This window comes from Lagopus leucura, unplaced genomic scaffold, assembly GCF_019238085.1.
Source record: "Lagopus leucura isolate 7727_CA_CO unplaced genomic scaffold, USGS_WTPT01 Super-Scaffold_100157, whole genome shotgun sequence".
NCBI lineage: Eukaryota > Metazoa > Chordata > Aves > Galliformes > Phasianidae > Lagopus > Lagopus leucura.
The window spans coordinates 44,294,424-44,318,455 of record NW_024962334.1 but is presented as its reverse complement, the minus strand read 5'-3'; the positions used below and the strand labels follow the sequence as shown (position 1 = coordinate 44,318,455).

Sequence of the window (24,032 nt, the reverse complement as noted above, 5' to 3'; positions counted from 1 at the left end):
TCTATTTCAACCACTAATCTGGAAAAGGCTGATCTCTTAGTATTGCTACCTTCATCTACTTTATTACAAGACAGCCACATTGTTGCTCTTAATTCTGATGTAGAGAAGTTGCTGTTCACTTTAAAAGTCACAGGTCCAAATTTCTATGGGAAATTGAGAATAGCAATGGTCACTTTTGTTACAACACTTACCTGACTGAATATTCTCTGCTGTGTTACAGTTTTTTTAAAGCATTTGTTCTATAAAACCTGGCTTATCTTGAAGTACAAACCTACGCTTTCTAAAGCAAAATAACAATGCGAATGATTCAATTTCAATAATAACATCAATTATCTTTTTAATTTTTCAAGGGTGAACATCCTGACAGGGATGACTGCTAACAGGCCATGGTGTTGAACATGCACAACTTGCAACATGGAGCAAGGTGATAACATTTACCAACAATATTAAGATATTCAGAGTAATAAAAAATGAACGACAAATATAAAGAACTGCACTAAGAACATCATAAGACTGAATTCTGAGATATAAAATGGCAGATCAAAATCAACACAGGAAAACATGCCAAAACGACTGAAAAGGACAGCAACTGTATGGAAGAGTTTTCATACAAGGAACATCAAATAATACTGGGTTTCTCCATATTAGCAATGAAGAAGTGGAAGGAAAACAAGGATGAGCAACAGATGTCTATAAAACTGAGTGGCAGGAAGATAATAGAATACACTTCTCAACCATCTTTTCTCTAAGGGCTCTCAGAAGCAGGCAGCAATGTAAAGCAAAGAAGGTGCGCCTGTATTCAACAGGCTTATGAGTTGTAGAATTGAAAGAGGTTACATGTTCACTAGCAGTTTTTAGAAGTATGTACACAAATTTATGACAGAAAATTTCAACAGAAGCTGTCCAAGGCAATGACACCACCTTCTGTTCAGCAAGGCTCCATCCCAGACAGAACAGAAGTATCTCATTGTCTGTGGCTCTTCTGTTCTGCGCTCTTCCCTCAGCAGTCAGGTTTGGTCCCCAGGGTAGAACAACCTCTGGTCTGATCTGCTAAGGCTGCTGTACTACATGCCTTGGTCTCCCCTACTCTATTGTACTTATTTGGCATTTTTTCCACTCAAGAAGCAGAAGCAGTATGCCAAGATGCCCAGCAATTATCTCTTTAAGTGGCAACAGCTGCATAAAATTGCTTCAGATTTATTTTGCTTTAGTGCTGTAGTTCATAATCATACATATGTAATAATAACCAGATTTCATCATATACCTCTACTTTTTAGTGTTCTTTGGCTTTCAGCAGCACTTTAATGAAAGAACTATAGTTGAATTAGGTTACGTTACATTCACAGAATACAACATGACTTCAAAATAAATGTTCTTACCCCTGGAATGACTACAGCCCCAACTCCATTTTTCAGTTTTGATCTGCCTCTGCCGCCTCGTCCTGACAGACCTGCACCACGTGGCCTCCTCTTCCCTGGGAATCCTGATCCACGGCCCTATTCAACGTAAGATAACAAGTTAAATTCAGCCTGCAGTCCTTTTGTTTTGAGGGATTCAAACTTGTTCAATACATCTAGAGAAAATGTAAGTAAAATAAAACACCCTGAGATTTCAAGTGCATATGGGCACCCTGGGCCATGGTCAACAAATTACTGCGTAGATCATGATGAAATAACTCTAACTTCTATAATTAGTTGTGTGAATTAATATGATCACATTATCACCAGCGAGAAAGCAGACAGAACCAGAAACATTCATTTTCCGTTCAAGAATAATTGGAAATATGGGATATATATATATTTTTTTCCCCATAGTTGCAAAGTATCCAAAGTAAATACCCTCCATTACGTGATTCATTTTTCTTTTTAAACACTCGGCTCATGTGAATTCTGCATATGGCCCGGACCCTTGATTAGTTGCAATCACAGACACATTTCTTTCACTATGAATAATCAAGCAAACACTGGAATTTGTTAGGACTCAATCCTACTCTCCAAGAGAAGCAGGAGTTGGCTCCACTGAACTCTTTTAATTCAGCACATACAGAGAGAGCTTTTTATATTAATTATATCAATTAAACTCAAATCAACACTCTCCATAATAGTATGCTTCTCTCAGAAAATATCCACTTATTTTTAGACAGCTTCTTTTTCCCCCTTCCTTATTTTATATGCAGAGACATACAGTGCTTGTGTGCTCTTGGAGCATCCACAAAGTGTGCTCAATTACAATTTACTGTAGAAAAGCAAATATGTTTTTAAAATAATAATTACCTCACACTGCTCCTGTGACTCAGTTTGAATTTCATGATTCTTTTTCGTGTTATTTCAAAATCAGCTGAATACAGACTGCAAGAGGAATTCCCTAATTGCTTCCAGAATGAAAATGAACATCCTGACAACGTCCCTTACCCAGTTCTGGCCATTGTGTCATATACCTTTACAGAGCACGTCTATAGAGAGCAAAGGCTCTGAAACATGACAGTAATTGTGGGATGTACCTAAGCAAATGTATTTCCTACTACAGAACAAGCAATGAGATTACTGATTGATTTTGAGTATATGAATAATCTCTGCTTCTAAGATAGCTCAACTCTGTCCACAGATTACCTGCAGAGGTACCGTGCATGGGCCCAGACATTTGCTACAAGTTGCTTTTAATACCAAGACAAAACATTTCTCAATGAAACAGTGCTGACTGAACATAAAGCTGCGTGGGGACAGTGTCACCAACAGACATGAACAGTTTGTGCTGACAGAGATAGGAACTCTGAATGGAAAGCAGCATTATGGGCTCAATGTTACTAATAGTACGTTTCAAATATACCAACTCCTGACGTAAAGAAGATAATAAAAGTTTATGGTCATATTTAGAAGGACATACTGAAGATTATACTTTTCTCAATATCTATCCATTAATGTAACGAGAAATTAAACTGATTTATGATATAAGAAAAAGTAATGCAACACTAGTTTAGAAAATGAGAGGAAGGATACTATTGATGGCAGAAGTATTTAAATGCAGTAAAAGTGAAGGGATAATGTTGCTTTTACATATATGAAGTTAATGCATATGCACAGACAGAACATACAAGCATCAATTTATTTTTTAAGACGGAAACTCTTCTGACACATTTCTTATCTGTATGTTTCAGATTTCATATCAGTATTGTTATTTTTCCAGAGCTAGTAATAGGAACAAGCACGTACTTGTATCAGTGTTAATGCTGAACAGTAAGCTGAAAATTAATGCTTGAAGCAGCAAAAGCTAATGTCAAAATAAAAATAGCATGAGTGTTAAAGTGAAATGAAAATAAATTATTGGTAACGTACAACTGTTTGTTAGTGTTTCACCACTTAGGACTTTTTTGTCATTTAAAAAAGTGCTCTAAGTTTTTTTTAAGGTATTTTGAACAGTAACTGTCACTGTGGATAAAAGCTTTGGTCCATCTAACCGGGTGAGGTAGCTGGTTTTTTTCATTCCCCCATAAGCTAAAAAGGCTGTCACTTTGAATCTGCTCTGCAGGCTTTCTCTGCAGCAATAAACTGAAGCCCCAGCTCAGAGTTCTGCTCCTTTCATTGCCTGGCCTACCTTACTGCCAGACTAAAGGACATTTTCCTTCTCATGTAACTTATTTTGATGGCTATGCAAAGCCAACCACAAAAAGTGAAGTGCTAAGCACACAAGAAATGGCTAATATAAACTAGCCTTTGCTCTGTAATAGCAGGGCAATGCCATCATATTGTGCACTCTGGAAAGCACACTTTTTCTTCTAACCTGAAAGCTCCAGAGTTTTAATGGTTTCTAAATGTGTTAAGCAGTACTAGAATGAAAGATTAATTCAATTGTGATAGACAGAATTTCATCAGTAGTCTCTACAGCAGAAAGATAGCAACGGATATACAAAAATAAATTCAAATTATTTACCACTTTGATGCTCCAAATGGCACTGCCAGGAAGCTGTCTGGATTTAAAAATGTCCCGACCTTCTGAAATGTCTGGGGACCAGGAAGGTGGGCTGACTGTATTATTGGTACTCCAAGCCCCCTAGGATATGGTAGGTGAGAAAATAGATGTATAAAACTTTGCAACAAAAAAAAAAAAAAAAAAAAAAAGGAAAAAAAAAGAAAAAGCAAGCAACAAAAAAAAATCTGAAAAGCGAAGCACATGCAGGCATAGGCATTTCTACATTAACTAGTAAATTAGTTCACTGAGCAAGAGAAAGGAGGGAAGATTTTAGGCTGTCATCGAATCTTACACTGAAACAAATATAACAAACCTCAAAGTGATGGTTAAGTACAACAAAATGAGTTTTATAAACAAAACAATACAAATATAGCAATCAATTGTAACAACAGTAAATCACAGCCCTATGTTGTACCGCATGAAGCTGAGGAGGCAGCACTGTAAGATGACAGGGTACCTTGTTTTCCCTTCAAACCCCATTTTGAAAGAATAGATGTTCATCATTTGAGTCTGAACTACTGACAAGCATGGCTACAGCTAGTCTTAGAAGTGCATGAAGCATAAGCAAACAGTAGAAGAAAAGAAAAATAGCCATGATAAGTAATAAAGCATCTCTCTCCTGGAAGTCTGCCACAAAAAAAAAACCCTCAAAAACATTTTCAATTCCCACTGCTAAGGCTTTTTCACCCCGCTGTCCTCATGTTACACTGTGATCTCAAACAACAATGTGTTTCTATATACATGTAATACTTATACATACCCTGTACCTACAGTCTCCTTTCAACTAATTGATTATTCTATTATCTCTACTGCCACAGCTCCCAGCATGGTGATATGTTCTGTATCTCCTCTGAAGAAATGTGGCAAAACAAGAAGAATGTGTGAAGATGTACATGAAACGATGCTGAAGTTCCTCGTACACACTGAAACCTGAGAAAGACTTTCTTGAACCCTAAGACTGTGGGACAGCCTCCTTCAGTCCGAATTTACAACCAGGCATACTTGAAGGACAATACATTGCCCGAACTCTACGTTTGAGGAAGAAACACATGGGTCCCTCGAGGTGAATCTCACTCTTCAGCCCACAGCAAGTTCCACCAGACAGAAATGGGAAGGCCAGACTCCAGTTCTGTTCTGCCAAGAGCTCTGCAGTTTATCAGTCTGCCCTATTTCTGCCAAAACGTCTCAGTCCTACCAAGCACTGGCATGCTACTCAGCATCAGCAGATCTGTGGCAAAATGGAGATGACTGTGCTAGCCTTAGTTTCCATATCAAGGGCCTTCTGATTCTAGCAGGATAAAGCTAGAATCTCAGTTACAGTTTCCTTGCATTATCCAAACTCTTCTTAAGTTAAAGGTGGGAAGATTTAGGTTGGATGTCAGGGGAAAGTTCTTTACAGAGACAGTGATGAGGTGCTGGAACAGCTGCCCACAGAGGCTGTGGATGCCCCGTCCCTGGAGGTGTTCAAGGCCAGGTTGGATGGGGCCCTGGGCAGCCTGGTCTGGTGTTAAATACAGAGCTCTGGGGGCCTGCAGGAGGTAGGGGGGTTTGGACCTTGATGACCCTCGAGGTCCCTTCCAACCCAAACCATTCTATGATTCTATGATTATGTGTAATAAGTAATTGTTCTTATAATGTGGGAACTCCAGTGAAATCTGTACAGCAGCACAAAGGAAATGTGTATATCATAGAAACAGTGTCTACATCAATCCATAAGGGAGGGGACATGCCAGCAAAGGGTCAAAACCCATCGGCTCAAACACACTGAAAACTCTTCACCAGCAGCTGAAGTTACCTTCTCTCATTTGGGACGCACAAAATTATTCTCCCTTCTAAGAAGATACACTTCTCTAATGATTAAGTATAATGAAAAGATTAAAAAGCAAATAGAATATTAAGTATGAACATGAAATATTCCCTCTTTCAAAAAACAATGGACTGTATATGAATCATATTGTTAAGAATTAAATTGGAAATTTAATCCAAGTTTTATTGTAGATCAGAAACATTTGAATTCTTGGTCAGATAAACTTAATTAAAAACACACACTTCCACAATACTTTGAACAAATGAATTACATCAAAGGGATTCATTAATTATATTTTGGCTTTTAATTAATGCCCATTACCACACAACACTGAAGAAAGTTCTATTCACAGCAATAATTATGTGCTTTGACAGAAACAGGAAGTCTCATTCTCCATCATATTCCTGAGTACTCAAAACTGAACAACACAGCTGCAAGTAAATTAGAACAAAACGAAACACAATGTCATCAAGGGTCAGGAGATCTCACTAAATTACCACTGACTGCGTTCTGCAGCTGAATCCTTTATGAAATGCACTGTAATTGCAGATATACAGACCTGTACTTCCATTATAACATCTAACGTGATTTTAGGGCTGTGAACAACATTTCATATGTTCGGAATACAGCCCCCCTCATAAAAACAAAGAAAAAAAAAGCAACAGAAAAACAGAACAACCCTACAAAACAACAAACCTTCAAACAGACCTTTTCTGAGCTTTTCTGAACACTGTACAACCACTGTAGTAACAAGCTAACGAGTACCATGGGATGGAAGACAGTTGAAAGGCCACACTACCCAAAAAAGAACATGCATCTGAACCCACTTCTTTCATTTTTCAGTGTCATTTTAGAAAAATCTCTTAATATAATTAGAACAAGCAAGCCACCTAATATCTTCCTAGTATACCTAGTATCTTCCTGATGAGAAGACCTTCATTTCATCTAATCGGTACTTCCCATGGAATGCGTTCTAAAAGAATGCATACGGTAGAACAAAATCAGTAAAAGCTTATTTCCTACTCAACATAATCTCACAGATCATTCTTAAGACTTATCTGCCAGTCGTTCCTTGATTTCACATTATGCTTACCGACACTGTTGCAAAAATAACTGATGACTTCCAATTTATTCCATTCATATACATAAAGTATCCACAGCACTACTAAAAACTTGCACATGCTGAAAAAACAACCCATTTTTTCCTGTGAAGATTTATTTCAAACTAGATGAATGTCAAGATTAGTAATCACCTAACTTATGTGATCATTCTTTTTGAGATTGCTCCTACAGGAGAAAAATAATGAAAAAGATCAAAGCAGAGGTGCTGCTCCCTGCTATAAATCTGACAATTACTTACAGGCATGGGGGGACAACCTGTGCACTCCATGGGCAAACACTGCACAGATACAACTCTGAGGTCAGCCCTGTAACAGCTTTGTCGTGCTGGCAGCTATAAGCAAATGTCTCTGATCTGTGAACTGCACTCAGGAGACACTGAAAAGACAATTTGTCCCATAACGGAATAGGGTAACAAGCAGGTGGGAGACACCCATGAAATAAAAATCACAGGAAGCCACTGAGATGCCACGCTAGGTGGACAGAGGGCTCTCACTGGGCTGCTTACGTGCAGCTAGTTTTCTTTCTATCACAGATGTACTTATAGAAGCCCCCTCTTGTTGTCCCTATCCAGATTTATAAAATACTTTGCATTTCACATTGGAATTGAGTAATTATTCAATTATATTAGTAATTTTATAAATATATGTTGAAGAAAGAGACCATCCTTCATCCTAATGCACAGCACAATAATCAAAAGAAAACAAATCCAAAATGAGATTATTCATTTGTACAGATTTTTCTGTCTCTGGTGAAGGCCAAAGTTATCTTACAAAACTGAGGCAAAATATATTCACAGAGTGCAGAGACCCTTCTCGTGTTCTTTAAATGAAGGTCCATAAATCCATTAGAGTGATTTTTCTCTTCTTCTTAAAAGAGGAACAGAACAATCCAAGAAGATAAAAAACTAACGAGAAAGTGGGGAATGTTGCCATCTGTGGGAACTGGCTAATTTGGCACATCCACAGAGTAACCACACACTTCATAAAGCATCTAATTTAAAGCAGTGCAGTCCTGCAGAAGCAAGCACTGCAATAAAGGAAAGCCACTGTGGCTCCAACACCAGTTTTACCAAGGATAGGAGCCACAATCCCTAATCCATGAAAATAACCCAACCATTTAGTTTTGCCCAACTCAGATCACTGGTAGAAAGTTGGGAAAACATCCATCTTTCACAAATCACGTACCCAGAGGTCTTCATTTTCATACTACCCTTATTCAGGACAATTCTCACTGATTTCCACAAGGTGCTGGTCTGTGCCTGAACTGAATCATCAGTGGAAAGTAAGAAAGCAAACTGGGCCTTAAAACAAAACATGCACGTGATTTTCTTACCAGGAAATTACTATTCACTTCACAGAACTTGAGTTCCAGCTTAATGCGTGTTTAAAGCACGAGCCAAAGATTACCAAAGTCAAAGCAAACCTTTACAGATCTCCATGTATTTTTTTAACACAGATCATTAGCTTTACAAGTAACGTGTCCAATTCTACTACAGGCATTGCAAAGATGTCAGGTACCTTTTCATTTTAAAATATAACCTCCAAACTGGTGAACAAACTATATTAAGTTAGCATCACAGCTTGGACTTTGCATTACTCCTCATTCCTAAATTGTAGTTCAGCTCACTTCTATTTGCATTACTTGCACCATGTACTGAGATGTTCATGGCTATAACTGTCTTCCACACAGAACATATAAACTGCTACTACTTCTGAAGCTGTTTTGGTTTCATTTTTCAAGAGGATACATGTCTATTCTAATACAGGCATTTACAGTTGGGGATCAGCCTTCACGTTTTCTTAAATGGGCCTGTTCCAGTGCTCTGTCATTCTTTCAGTAAAGAAGTTTCCCCTAATGTTTAGATAGGACTTCCATTGTTCCTTGCCTTGTCATTGGGTGCCATGAAAGGAGCCTAAGTAGCTAACACTTGACTCTCACCCTTTAGATATTGATAAGCACTGATAAGGTACCACTCACAGTCTTTTTCTCGTCTCCAGATGGAACAGCCCCAGGTATCTCAGCTATTCCCCATAAGGGAGATGCTCCAGGCCTCCATCATTTTGCAGCTCTCAGCTGGGCTCTCTCTAGAAGTTCCCCGTCTTTCTGAGAAGCCCAGAACTGGAGCACAGGGGGAGGATCACTTCCCTTAACCTACCAGCCACACTCTTTTTAATGTACCTCATTTTAGACTGCCAAAGAACTCCACTTTTAAAAATTTCATGATAAACTATGGTAAATTGTTCACTGAGAAAATAAATTTAATTCTCAAGACAGCACACAGTATGAGGAAAAAGATTCTTTTTAAGGGCTTGTGTTTCTTTACTTCAAGACACCAGAGCAGAAATAATCAAACACTTTCCTCATGGTAACTCAATGGTCCATTTTTTGTTCACCTGTATTTCTCCATGATCTGCCATGCTTACACAGAGAGCTAGCTGAATAACTAAATAACTAAATAAGTGACTCAGAGATACTTAGAAACCTTCCAATTTGAATGTGTTATGGTTTCTTGCTTTTATTATATTTTAGTCTCTTCAGAACAAGAAAGAACTAATTTGACTATATTTTTGAACCCCTGGCTATTATACGAAAACACAAAGAAATGTGCAAAGTTAAGAAAAATATGAAATGATCAGCCTAAAAGTTCCAAAAACTAAAATTAAGAATAGAAATGAAACACTGATTTGTCACACTGACATACTTTTTGATGAACCATTTCTCCCACAACGACACGACTGGATTAGAGAGTAGGATGGGATGGAGCAGAACTCTATAGACTTGAGCATACTTTTCAATGATCAGATCAAACCATAACAACTTACATCAGACAGCACTTGCTCACAGAAGAAAACAATTAAATTATTTGTAACATCATTAAAATACTGACCATGAAAAAATTTGGAAGCGCGATGGAAACAGCTGCTGCAGGTTTTTCTATGCAGTCAGTTTAAGATGTTAACAACTTTAAAAGTATTAGCCAAAATACATGAACATACAAAAAAAAGTGAGAAGTTGGAAGACATATTGTGTATGTCAGCATTTGTTGCATGTTGGTTAAAAACATAAGAAATATTTTATTTTTCTCTAAGCATAATCCAAAAGAAACTGTAACTCAAACTACAGACTCTTTTGATTAATTAATATGATGTTACTTTCCTGAAGAAATTAACTAAACACTCACTTGGGAGTATAAATGCATACTGTATTCTAAGGATTATACTGAAATTCTAACTAATACGTGCTTCATAAATATATAATGAAACATTCTGCATGCTTACCTGTCTTGACCTGGGTCTTCCAGGAGAAAATTTCCTTTTGGTGATGGCTGGTTTCCCCATGCCAATTTTTGGAGTGACTGATATGTAAGTCGGTGGGAGAGCAGTGCCAGCAGTGGAAGGCAGTGCTGGCGGCTGGGCGTGCGGTGCTTCTCGTGCAGAATGCAAGTCCAGGGAGGAAGACACATTTGCCTTGCTTATGTTAACTGATGGGGGAAGTGAGGGGTAAGTCTCAGCTGGTGATTTTATGGGTTTGTCTGCAACCGGTGAACTGTTTGTAACACCTTCATTTACAGAAGCAGTTTCTGCTTCTAGAAGAGCTGGTGTTTCTGACTTTTCAAGGGTTTCTCCTTTTTCTACCTCTTTTTGCACTTTTATGATTTCCAGTTGTTGCTCCGCATGGATACAAACACCTTCTTTGCTTTCAGTCCCTTTTATTTCTGGCATCACAGTTATGGTCTCAGGTACTGAAGACAGAGACCGAGAGTCTACCGTGGCTACTTCTGATACCTCAGCACTACCCTGTGGTAGCTGTGTCTCTTCCACTTGTTTGTCTAACTCCTGCTGTGCTGCTGCTTGAACACCTTCCATCACCTCCATCATTTTCTCAGTATGACTGTCACCAGATGCTGGTGTCTTTTTGGGAGACATTTCCATTTCAGCAGAATTAACTTCGTTAGAGACTTCCGTTTCCAGTTCTGTGGTCTTTTCTTCTGGTGATATGCCTGTAACTAAGTACAAACATATTAAATGCTCAGTATGATGATGAACAACATACACAGTGTACTGGTCAACAAGCATAGCTGGTGCACATCACATACAGCAGTATCACTGTTGGTGAATTTTATATGTACATTTGAACATATTCTATAAGTATCTTCCATTGCACCTATGTTTGAACAGTGAGAACATAAGCTAAAAACACAGAATAGTACAATTTCTTTTTTTCTCTTCTGTATCATAGCAGAGTAATTCACAGATATGCCATTTTCAGGAATAAGCTCAAGCTTTTCCCTTCACATGTTTCCTACAAAGAGGTGCTGAGGCAAAACAAGGTTATATTAAGGTACCATAGGCAGTTCCTCAGCTACTAACAACATACAGAAAAAATTTCCAAATGCAAATACCAGGAAAGCTCCCATTCCTTTATTGCTGTGAGTCAAGTTGACAGATGAATAAAAGTTACAGTAAGCAACGAGTAACGTTGCTTTAAAATAAAAAGAGCATTCAGTAGACCCTAGATTAACTTTTGAGGCAAACATTTCCAAGTAGTCAGCTAAAAGTGGCCCCTCCTTTTTCATTTCTGCTTATTAAAGATACATGCTGGTATAAATTTATGTACTTTAATCATCTCTCTCAACTCTTCCAAAAAGCAAACAGCTGATAAGAGGAACAGTACATATATAAATAAAAAACATTTCTCATTTCCACCTAGTGCTCTTCCAGACTTCAGGAAATCACTTGAAATAAAAACAGTTTACATGGTAATGTCCTCAAGATTTCTTTCACAAGTATTTCTCTAGCTTCTATGCAAGCAAACACCTTTCATTCACAACTTTCATAGTGCAGGAGTTCCATGGAGGAGTCTTGTATCTATTCTACAGAGGACCACATTTTTTCCTCTGAATTTGGCTTTTAACGCCTTCTTTCAATGGACTTTCAGTGGACTTACACTCCTTACTTTCTACTGCCCTTGCACTCCCAGATTCACACTGCTACTCAAACTCCTCAGCCATTACATTTCAAAGTCTAGCATTTCACCATGAATGTGTCCTCCATTACACAGTTTTCAATCATGGCTTTTGTACCTACTACCTACAAGCTATGATACATTACTTGGTGATTATAGCTAACCTGGGAGATATTTTTTTTCCTTTGGCTCTACATTTAGGTTTCTTGATTTCCTTTAGAGCAACCCACTTTAAACATTGACCTTGGCTGGATGAGACACACTTGAATGTTCTTCACCATTCCCCTCAATCACTAACACATTCAGATGACTTGACCCAAACCCATTCCAATTGCACTCCTTCTTATGGCTGGTACTTGCTGTCTGACTGTAAGATCCATTTCTTCCCAGAATATAAGTGATCACCTACTGCAGCACACCCTGTCTGGACGTCCTTCACCAAACACACCATTTAATGGTAAGACTCCAGTGTACAAAAACATTCTTTCCACTTAAGGAGAAAGCCACTCCTACCAAACAGTTACACTGATATTCTCCTACACAAATTTTCTGAGGACTATCTTTGTCTTGGATAGGATACTATTTCAACAAAAAAGTTAATACTGTTGCTTAAGAGTTCAGACAGCAGAACATAAACAATTTGTTTCCAACTGCTTTCCAGGCATTTTTTCTCTTCATAATTTAATTACCACAAACTTTCTTGAATGAAAACAGCCTCTGAACACAGCAGTGGTATTTTCTCAGACTGCAAAACTCTTTCTTACCATCTGTGACACATCCAACAGCTGATTCTTGACCAGAGCCATTACCAATGACGAGTTGTTCCTGAAATGCCAAATCCTCTCCACCACTTTCCATTTCCATTTCATTTGTACAAGCTTAAGAGTGAAAGAAAATAGTCAAAATCGATATGGTGTTTATTCCATTACTTTGGCATCAGTAGTTTCTGTCACTGCATGACCTTCTGGCTAAACAGAATGCTATTTAACTATATGATTGGAGCTAGGGCACATCAGCTCAACAAGAAAGATAGGGAAGATACGTAGCACCCTAGAAGATGAAGCCTTCTTCTCATTAACATGAAACTGTTTAATGTCTTTCAGACAGTGGAAAAGGGCTGTGAAACAGTTATAAATACCTAACACTGAAAATATAATTTAGATATTGTCACAGACTCTGCCACATTATCTAAGCAATACAAAAGGTCTTTCATCAAATTCCACTTTGCAAAATTCAACAGACCTTGTGGGATGAAGGCTTCACACTTTTTTTTTTTTGTAAATATTGTCATGGCTCATGACAGAGACACGATGTTCCATCTACTATCAGCACACAGAACACTGATTTCCAAACCATTTGCTGAACTCCAACTACACAATAGTAGATTTCATCACTTTAGAATAAGCATGCCTATTTCTGTGAGCTCCCCATATTTAAACATGAAACTGCATGGGAAAGGCACTGCTGAGTGCTGCTTCACTTGACAGTACTGTTAGAGAGCACAAACAGGAAGCACGTACTTTTTTTTTTTTCTCACGTAAAAGCTTTTTCAGTGAAGGAAATTCATTAAAATGCACTGGACAAAGCAAGAGCAGGAGAGACAAATATGTAGTAAGTGCTAGCTCAAGAGGGACTGATCTTTCATGGGCATTAGCATGAAAAGGGTAAATGAATACAGCTTTGTGTTCAGGAAGCCAGGAACTACAAGGTGATGCTACTTTTAGTACCCAAGAACTATTTGCAGACTGCCAGCTCTAAAGTGGTATTTTAACCTTAAGGAAATGATCATTTAGACTGCTTCAAAACCCAATTTCAGTGTACAAAAGTGCTCTCCTGGGCATAAACTAAGCATGACTGCACTGATATAGTTGCTGCAGGATTGCTCCTAGTACTTGAGATAACAATCTCAGTCTTCTTCTAGGGGTAGAAAAGTGCTTAACAGTGTTTCTGTAGACCTAAAAACCATAAAAGAAGTATTACTTAAAAACTTCAGCCTTTTAACTAAACCTTTAACTTACTCTAAAGCGTTTGCAGTAGAAGACTGAGAGTTCACATACAACGCAGGCTTCCTCCTAAATCATCTAAATACCATCTGAGAGTCCAATAGTTTCTAGTAACCTGGGACATGTTCGCTGACAGAGTTCTTCCATCCATTTGCATACATGTACCCAAAGCCACTGCCTGGGATCATCATCTCTTTCATCATTTCTTTACTGCTCACTAGAGGTGTACACTTACACAAACTGGCTAACGTCAAAGATAATGACCTGCTTATGCAAAACTTCAGTCTGAACGCATAAAAAGCTGCAGCTCTTCTGAAGTCTGAGTTTACCATTGCAGTGAAAAATTACTGGGCTTTCAAAAACAGATAATTATGCAACAGAGCTACTGATTTAACAAAAGATCAGTGCACCAGTGTTGATCTTTATGCATCAGAAATGCACATGGCAATGCAGTTCATCTGTCACATTTTACCTTGCTTCCACATTAAACTGCAATTGCCCTTCTCTTAGGAAATTCAGCTTGTGTGAGTAGGTGCTATCCAGAAGAGCACATTAGATGAAAGAAAGGAGGGTTTTCAGTTAAGATTACATTACACAAGTTTTGTGGATAACTCACCACCACCCTTCTCTCTGTATTTCCTTACTGTCACAGAGTACTTGTAAAAAATACTTTATACTTTTTAGCAATTTCCTTTCCCACCTTTTGTTTGCCTCGTCTATGTAGACAACAAGCTCTCAGAAGGCAATTAATAATCACATACTGTTTTGAAAGAGGACCCTGATTAAAAGCTGCACAATTAAATGCACCTGGTCCTTGAACACAGTCCAGTTCCCACTCCTGCTTCCTACCTGGACATACTGAAGGAAATGGGCAGTACGAAACAGTTGAGTATCTGTGTAGAGTGACACAGATAAACTGCATGTCACCAGAAACATCTGTCAGGAGCTGGCTTATGCCTGGTAGACAGGAGAGTCCCGAAAGATTTGTCAAATGAGTCAATTCATGAACTGTAACCACATGAAAATAAAGCTAAAGAAGTTTACAGCTACGAGTCGTGATAGCTGGAAGCAACCATAATGCTTGTTTGCTTGGGCGTCAAATACAGGATCCTGAAGCCAAAGGGCCACAAAGCACACTGAGAAGACAGAATGGGTTACATGGGTTACACGAGAAGCTATTGCTTAGTAAAGGAAAGGATGAAGTCTACAGGATCTGAGTGGCTGATTCACAGAAGACCTAGCAAAGCATCTGCTAATGCTTCTGAGGTTAGTATTTACATTTTGTAAATGTAAGATTGCATTTGATTACCTGCTACGTTGTCAGGTTCAGGAATGAGTTCAGAAGTATCCATTACATCACAAGACTGAGTCTGATCCCCTTCTTGCTTACAGAGAGTACAGATGTAGTCTTTCAGCTGAGACTCCAATTCAATACCTGGAGATCTGTCACATTCTACGTGAATCCACCTGGGGAGATTAATTCAGTTTGTGATTTTTGTAATAACAATATAAAATATTCCAGCACTGTTTTCCATTTCTCTGGGGAAATAAAAAATTTGAACCAATACCAGGAAGAATTTTGTAGAAATAAAAATGATGTATCAGTCTGTCAAATCATTGAACAAGCACAAACATGAAGACCTACACTGCTGCTAAAGCCATTAAGACACCACAATATGTAAAGCAGTATGACAAAGCTGCACAGTAAGGAACAGTGCACTGAATATGTAATGGTCCACACTCTTAAAGTTTCTCAACACCTTACTATTAAAGCAATAAAAATTATTGCTGGTGTAGAAAAACACACAAAATGTAACAGAACACACATACTTGAAAATTTTACAAGAAACCATGACTACTAACTGTGTTTACAAAGCCTTACACAATGAATAGATACGTAAAAATTAAAACACTGTGCTTATAAAAGTTAGGATGATGATCCTTCTTGGATGTAAAAAGCAGTGTATGTTTCTCTGCACACTTCACTATCTGATCTTTCTTGGTAACAGCCAATTACGTTTTACTTGAAATAAGACTCATTTTTCTGTTGCATTTAGAGTGGGAATATCAAGATGTTACATAAGATCCAACAGCAGTGTGCATCACACAAGGTCTGCACCTTGCACAAAAATACATCAGTGTCATCCAGCTCACCATAAGCTTTAGGCATTTTAGTACAACTTAATGAAAACCATAGAACTCTTACCTTTTGCACATGTGACAGTGCAACATATCTTTCTGGAAGTCTTGGAGGCACAGTTTGTCACAGAAAGGACATGACAAGTTGTCTTGTTGCTGGTAACAACTGTCACATACCAAACAATTATGGTGCCACTGACAACTTGTTCGTGTTCCACACTCAGCACATACTCTACAGTTCTAAAGATCACAAGAATTTAGTTCATTATGACATTTCACACTGTGCATTAACTGACATTTTCCTCTTCCGAATTAAATAAAGTTTCTATCTTTAATAACACTAATAAATTAACTGTGATCTGATAACAAATTATGGACACTCTTGCAACTGCAAGAAGAATTTTCTTGCACTACTGCCTTACCTGAGAGGAATATTTCTTATCTCTGTCTTCTTATAACTACCACAAACTGACTATGAAATTATATTCATCTCATGTACAGGGATTTGCCTTGTTACTTTGAAACTACTGTTATTATTTGTACTTACTCACAAAGTCACTGACTATACAGTTTCACCCCGCTCTCCCCAAACCCAAAGGAACTCTGAAGTACAGAAGAATTGCTCTTCTCAAAAGCAAGGAGTGGTTGAATATAACCAGTCTCCAAGGATAGATTACATACAATACTTTGAACAGCTTTCAGTTTACATATAGTTTATTTTATGTCACGAGAGCAGGTGTCATTAAGCAGAGTTTATGCACTCTTCCTGGATCCTTCTCTTTCCCTTTTCCCTCTGGAGCTGTATAATTGGGATTCCTTCAGAAATTGCAAGGGACATTACATGCTAGCAGCCATCTGCAATACATCTAGTATAACATGTGTACCAAAACCTGGTTCCCTGTAAAGACACAGAACTATTCTGAAAGCTTTCAACTTACTTTACATTTCCAACCATTTGTCGGTACAGAATCCATAACAGGTTGTAGACAGAAAGTATGGTACCCTTTGTCACATGTATCACACACCAGCATCTTGTTGTCTTCCCCAGAATGTCTAATAACAAAAACAGTGGTATTTTAAACACTACTGAGATGAGCAATAAGAAAAGATCTGTTTGATAAAGTCTAAGCAGAAAGTTAGACAGCTGAAAGCATGATAATATAGGAACATCACTTACAAATGGCTCTGCTAAAGCATGAATTAAGTATACCACGCTTCCTGCAGAAAGCACTGAGCCCGTGCAACCAGACTGCTAGCAATCAGCCCATTTCCATTTACACACATGCAGGAAGATTAATCGGCTTTTCTGTACTGATACCAGTTCAAAATCTAAACACATTATTTCTGGGGGAAAAAAAAAAAACCATGCATTTCTACTTGCTCCTACAATCAGTCTAAATACATCTCCCCCCCCAAAAAAAGACCTCTGATTGGCAAAGCCTCTATGGCAATTCACATGGATTTTCTTCTACTTTTTCAGTAGAGAGTTTGCTAGTAAATACTGGTACAACAGTTGTAGAGATACATTTTAGAACATGAATAACAATTTCTGGTATTTGCTGTCTAGCTGAGTGTGATTAGGGAAAGATCTTTAAAGTAAAGGAACCTGAATGCAGGCAAATAGTGAATGTTCTGCTTGTTAACCAAGCACTGCCTGATCAGGGCTATGAGGTAGTAATGAAGCAGCCTTTTTCCAGGTTTCCAAATTGTTAAAGGCATTACATTAAACAAATTTTTAATTTGGTAAACTGGAAAAAATCCTTCCATATAAAAGATGATGAAATCACATGCTTTGGTAGCTCTGTAAAACCTGCCACGATGATGAAAACTCTGGGAGCATAACGTGTAGGAAATGCAGCTCAGTTCTCTTCTTTAGAACGCAGATCCCAACACAAGGATTTGACTAGTTAAAATTAATATATTATGACAGATCTATCAGAACAAATAATTACATTTTTGGAAGAAAAAATAAAGAATGGATAATAAAATAGATGTTTTAGCATCAAAGCACATAGATCTAAGAACTTCCTCCCCTCACCCCCTTCAAGTCTTACTTACTTGCAGTTCTGGCACACCTTGCAATCAGGACACTGCCAACCTGCTCGTTTTAAAGGTGTAACTTGTATGTCTAGGCACATCCCATGGTAGTGCTGCCCACAGGTCGTACAAAAAAGTTGATCTAAGAGGTCTCCAGGGCTGTCACACACTGCACAATTTGCTTCTTCTTTTGCTACAAATAAATCATTTTCCCAATTATAATTTAATTTAAAATTAACTATTCTATGAACCCAATGAAGCCAAGAAAATCTTCAGTAGTTCTTCTGCTTGCAAAATTTGATCATTCTTACAAAATTCAAATTTAATTAATTTACTTAATAACTACTCCTTTCATTTGTTCTTCCAACATATTCAACTAAACTTCTCAGAACAAAAGTACATTCATTTTAAGCCTTAATAAGTCTTAACAAAAGAAACAGGCTTACTCTATTTCCCTTGATGTAAAACAGAGCTTGAGGACCAATTCTTAGGTGGCATGAGTACAAAATAAAACTCCCAGCAGATCTAAAACTATTATTTATCCAAAATGCTTGCATTTGAGGTAGGGCAAGTAAGCATGCCTTGTCCTTCCTGTAAGCATGTGGCCTCCACAAATATATCTCATTGACAGTTGTCAAGTAGCAATATAGCAGTTCCACTGCTAGGCTCTCTGGCAATTACAGCTGCATTAAGCACGCTCATCTTCAGCTCAGCTGCTAAAAACAGAGGTGGTTCACCAGAGCTATCTTGTGGATTGCCTGACCGTGTCCTGTTGGAGCACTTCAGGTCACGGTGGCTATGCCTGGCAGACCACAAGTCTCCCTCCTGCGCTCCCAACGCTCCCCCTGCTGGTCTCAGTTACAAACCAGGAGGGAAATCTGCAACTGAAGCCAGTGTGAGCAGCAGAGGATGAAGAGGTCTGCAATAAGAATGAGAGGCAAAACTACACTTACATTCTCTTCCCCTCTGCTGTTTGAATAAATAATATTAAAAGGCAAAAAGCAAAGTTCAAAAACATTTGAATGAGTTATACTTCAGAGTCTGAATGGAACAGCATCAAATTGAACGAGATTACAACGAGCACAGAAAATGCAACAAGAATATGTGACCAGCAGAGCCAAGTGCCCTGTCTGCAGTGGAGATTCTTTAATCCCATGCAAACCTGTGAAGCACAGCATAAGCTGGTTTGCAAACAAGCTTTTAGGATGTACAACAATGCTAATACAAATAATTTTGTAACCACCACACAATACATCCTGACGGTATTTTCAGGAAATATCAGACTGCTAGGAATCTTCACAACTACACTTCTATTTCTAAGACATACTCAAATGTATAGTAGGAATATATTTTTGCAATAAGCATGTAGGAAGGCTTTTAGAAATAAAGTAGACTTAATTTAATTACAGAAACCCCACAAGTCTCAAACATGTATTACAATCTCAGTCCTGCATGTCACAAACACTTTGATGCAACATTAGCTGCCAGCAGAGTCTATTAATAAAATCACATGTTGAAATTAAGCTTACCCAAGCAAATTCAGGCATCTTACAGGATACCCTACTCTTCTGAAGGAGAATATCAGCTAAGGAAAAGCTACTACAGCTAAAAGATGGAATTACTAAGCTGAGCCTAATTGTGGCATTTGAATAAAGTGTACTTACATCTTTCGGGAGCCTGATCAATATGGTCTGGACAAAGGAGGGACAAGTTACTGAAATCCTGAAATGTGCCTGCTCCAGCAGCACAGGGGTAATGGTACATCTGGGTACATTTCTCTTCACAGCATTTGATAGTGGCTCCAAGGTGCTTACAATATGCACATCGCTGAAAAACAAACAATGATCACTCAGAATCTATTTTTTCTTGCTTTTTTTTCCAGACAAACTAAGAACTAAGGCTGCTAGGAAGGAGCAAGCCCTGAGGAATCATAGAATGACTTGGGAGGGACCTCAAGGATCATCAAACTATAACCACCCTACCTCATGCAGGGCCCCAGAGCTCTGTATTTAACACCAGACCAGGCTGCCCACGGCCCCATCCAACTTGGCCTTGAACACCTCCAGGGATGGGGCATCCACAGCCTCTCTGGGCAGCTGTTCCAGCACCTCACCACTCTCTCCGTAAAGAACTTCCCCCTGACATCCAACCTAAATCTTCCCTCCCTCAACTTAAAACCATTTCCCCTTGTCCTGCTGTTATCTACCCTTTCAAAGAGTTGATTCCCCTCCTGTTTGTAGGCTCCCTTTAGGTACTGAAAGGCTGCCATGAAGCCTTCTTTTCTCAGCCTTCTTTTCTCCATGCTGAACAAGCCCAGCTCCCTCAGCCTGTCCTCATAGGGGAGGTGCTCCAGTCCCCTGATCATCTTCATGGCCTCCTCTGGACCCTCTCCAACAGCTCCCTGTCTTTCTTGTACTGGGGGCTCTACACCTGGACACAGTACTGCAGATGGGGCCTCACAAGAGCAGAGTAGAGGAGGACAATCACCTCTGTGTCCCTGCTGACCACCCCTCTTTTGATGGAGCCCAGGAAGACCAAACAGTGACTGGGACAGCATCTTTCAGTGGCATTCTCTGATCTTTCCAAGTTAAAACATTCAGCGAAATGCATCCTAAATTGCTCTGATGACTGAGATTCTTCTTATCACAGAAGAAAAATGCTCTTCTATCTGTTAACTGACTTTAGCTATATCTTCAGTAAAAAAGGCCTGAAGGCTTACACTGAGTAATAAAGGCAGACCTGTTAGAGATTGTAACTAAAACACATATTGCTCTGTATGCTGTAATGTAGACACTGTAATCAGAAATATGAATTACAATGAAATATTATGTTCTATTGAAAACGTACATGACATCATACAACTATTCCCACGGGGATGATAAGGCATTAAATAACCCAGTACTTTCCTTTCATCTCTTATTTCAATGCTACACAGATATCACCAACAACCTTCAACAAGTCATGAAGAAGCATGATTATTACTACAGGCCATAGTCACATCTGTAAAGAAATAACTTCTCATATAGAACTACCCAATAACCTTCCTGCTCCTTAGTCAAGAGGGAACAGTCCATCAGCCTGCTTATAAAACATCACCCACACCTTTCAGATTCAGTTAATCAGTCTCTTTGCTTTCTTGGATTCATTAGAGTCCCTGAAGCACCGTAACAAGCTTTTGCACTTTTTCACCAAGGCAACAGTATTTGAAGACTAGAGCAGAGTGCTATAAGGTTGGAAGAAAACTTAGGAAAAAGCAGGTCAGTGGCTCATGGGAAGGCATACATAATGTAAAGCACCAGCTGAGCTCAGGAATGCTTATCTTTCATAATAAACCTACATGCCTTAATAACAACACTGGCACATTTGATTCCTAGCTCAAGCACCTTGTAACATCAAATCTGAAGATACATCAAAACAAGAAGTTGCACACTGCATCTGCCTGATTCTGAGAATACAGAAAATATGTATTACCATAATTCTTCTGTGTTTCAAAGTCTAGCATGAAATTAGGCATGAAACACAGTACTATTACAAGCCCACAGATATCAAATCCAACCCACATGAAAGCACAAATCACAAAGTTGACTGTGTTAACTGCTAAGCTGACATCCTTGAAACATCACATTTTTAGCAAAAAGTCTGCCTGCAGTACAAATCACAGGCAAGGAAAAGAAAGTACTGGTCTATGCCAAATACAACTGCTGTGTAAAAGGATCGACTGTTTATAAATGAAAGTGGGTCACTAAGGATCACTTCTGCCAAGTTCTCTGTGCTTCAACGCTCAGTCTGCAGGCCTGAGATCCGCAACTCTTGTCACCTCTGCCCATCTAACACCTGGTACAAGCATGAGAAAGATGTATGCTGTTATTTGAGTAGCCAAATGCAGAGCAGAGGGCAGAGGACAAGATAAGCAACTGGCTGCATGGAGTTCTTGAAGCAGGTGAAAAAGTTAATGATAGAAGTATGTTTAAGGACTGCCAGCAAATTCAGTGCAATGCAAGAAACTCATCTTAGGAAACCATACAATCACTGAGCTCTTATGGAAGATGTCTGAGGTAAATCATACAACTCAGCTGTGAAGTCATGAAGATACAGCCCAAAGCCTTCAACTTCATGACAGTCTGTACCCCATGGCATTACTTCATCCTTGACATTTCTGCGTCCTATGGAGATGGCCCATGTTGAGCCAAGTCCTCATTCTTACAAGCAGGCTACAACATTTTCAAAGGCATTACTCAATGATAAACATTAGAAACAGGAAACCAGGAGGGGCTCAAGTCCCAGCAAAGGTCCCCCAAGAAAGCATTCAACAATGTTCAAACAATGAACGACATTTGAAGTCTTCACCAGATCCCATCATTAATTCCTTAAAGATTTATCTGATGGGAGACAAAACTACGGAGAACTGCAAGCACTCAAACAATCAAATGCACTAAAAACTGGAAATAATGAAGATGGATTAAATAGCAATATTAATAACATTTTAAAATGTCACATCTGTTTTGTGAAACTACCAATCAACAGCGGTACATAACAATGTAATATCAGAGCTGCCTTCTTCCAAATGCTGTACGACTGCATGATGAAATTATTAGAAATGAGCAAAATATAGGATGAATGCAAAGCCTCGAAAAATGTTGATGTTGATTTAAAGAATCATGAAAGATGCTGGAAGATAAATGGAAGCCCAAATTACATTTAATTGAACCCTTCAAACCCATCTGCTAAACTGCACTGGCAATGAAAAGCATTTGGCAGCTAAGTAAAACACACACTTTAAAAACAATGTGGTGTATATCATCTGAAGCAAATAAAAAGCACAGAATATCAACATTTGCTGAATTTATAAGACATATAAAGCAGTCTGACGAAATAAATGCCCAAAGGGATTTTTTTTGGCAACAGCTGTTGATGAGAAGTTACTTTTCCAGCAGTAGAAGCCAATGTTTTGCTGAAAATAGGCCCCACACTATGACCCTAGGAGAGCAAGCATGCAGCCAGCTCGACTGCTTGTAAAGACAAAAGCAAGCATGTGAACAGCAAAAGTATAATAATTTTAAAAATATAAAAGCTTTGCTAAATAAAACTCAGTAACAAGTACTGCTTTACTATTCTAGTACTAAAATATGGTATTAAGATAGTCAGAGATGAAAGGGAGACATAAATCCCACTTCTGATAAAATACAGCATGTGCCTTGTATGTGCTGAGCCCAGGAAGAGAGGAAAAGCCAGCATGGAGCCTTCCACTTCACTGCTATGAGCACAAAACACAGTGCTCTGTCAAAGGGGTAGAAGCTGAAGCCAAGCTTTCTAAGGGATGAAGCAAGATGGACACTGCCTGTTCATGGATCAAATAATTTTACAGCTCTGTTCTACTGGAAAAAAAAAAAAAAAGAAAAACAACAAACCACCAAAAATGTGATGAGGTGTCACAAAGCTAAAGCTAAAGAGACAGTCTGTTATTTATTCAGAGCATATTGAATAAAACAAATGTCATTGAAGCAGCAGCAACTGATTATTTCCTATTGAAAATGTCCCTCATTTGTTACCAATTGTTTTCTCCAGTAAGCTCCTAAGGCATTCACCCATGACAGGAAAGTTCTCATCCTACCCATACTTCTGCTACCTCCCATTTTCAGTGGCGTATTCCAAAATTTTGAGCAAGTTAAAATGAAGAAAAGTCATCTATTTTCAGCACAATGGAAGACCAGATCCATACAGCAGTATGAAGAAATTACGAGGTCCCATTTTATCATTTTATTACTTCATAGCATTACTGCCTCAGCAAATGGACAAGTAACAACCCTCAAGAGGCACAGACACTAAATGGAGGCTAAAATAAGAACTTTGAATAAAAGCTCACTTGCAACCTGATGAGTACAATGAAGTTAAATGTTAGCATTGTCTTGCAAAATGTTTTTCAACAAAAAGACAAAATATTTGCATTTATTATGCAAAGTTACATAACAAAAAGAGTTTGTATTAAAAGGGTA

The 24,032-nt window shown here is 38.5% G+C and overlaps 1 protein-coding gene across 1 annotated transcript in view; it reads right to left on the bottom strand.

Moving 5' to 3' along the window:
• KMT2C (lysine methyltransferase 2C) overlaps positions 1 to 24,032 on the bottom strand; it is a 186,312-nt gene that overhangs the window by 66,759 nt on the left and 95,521 nt on the right. Inside the window, 9 exon segments of the mRNA XM_042889179.1 lie at positions 1,380 to 1,496; positions 3,928 to 4,047; positions 10,174 to 10,901; positions 12,625 to 12,738; positions 15,173 to 15,330; positions 16,070 to 16,242; positions 16,941 to 17,055; positions 18,061 to 18,232; positions 19,704 to 19,866. Of these exon segments, the coding sequence (XP_042745113.1) occupies positions 1,380 to 1,496; positions 3,928 to 4,047; positions 10,174 to 10,901; positions 12,625 to 12,738; positions 15,173 to 15,330; positions 16,070 to 16,242; positions 16,941 to 17,055; positions 18,061 to 18,232; positions 19,704 to 19,866 (1,860 nt within the window).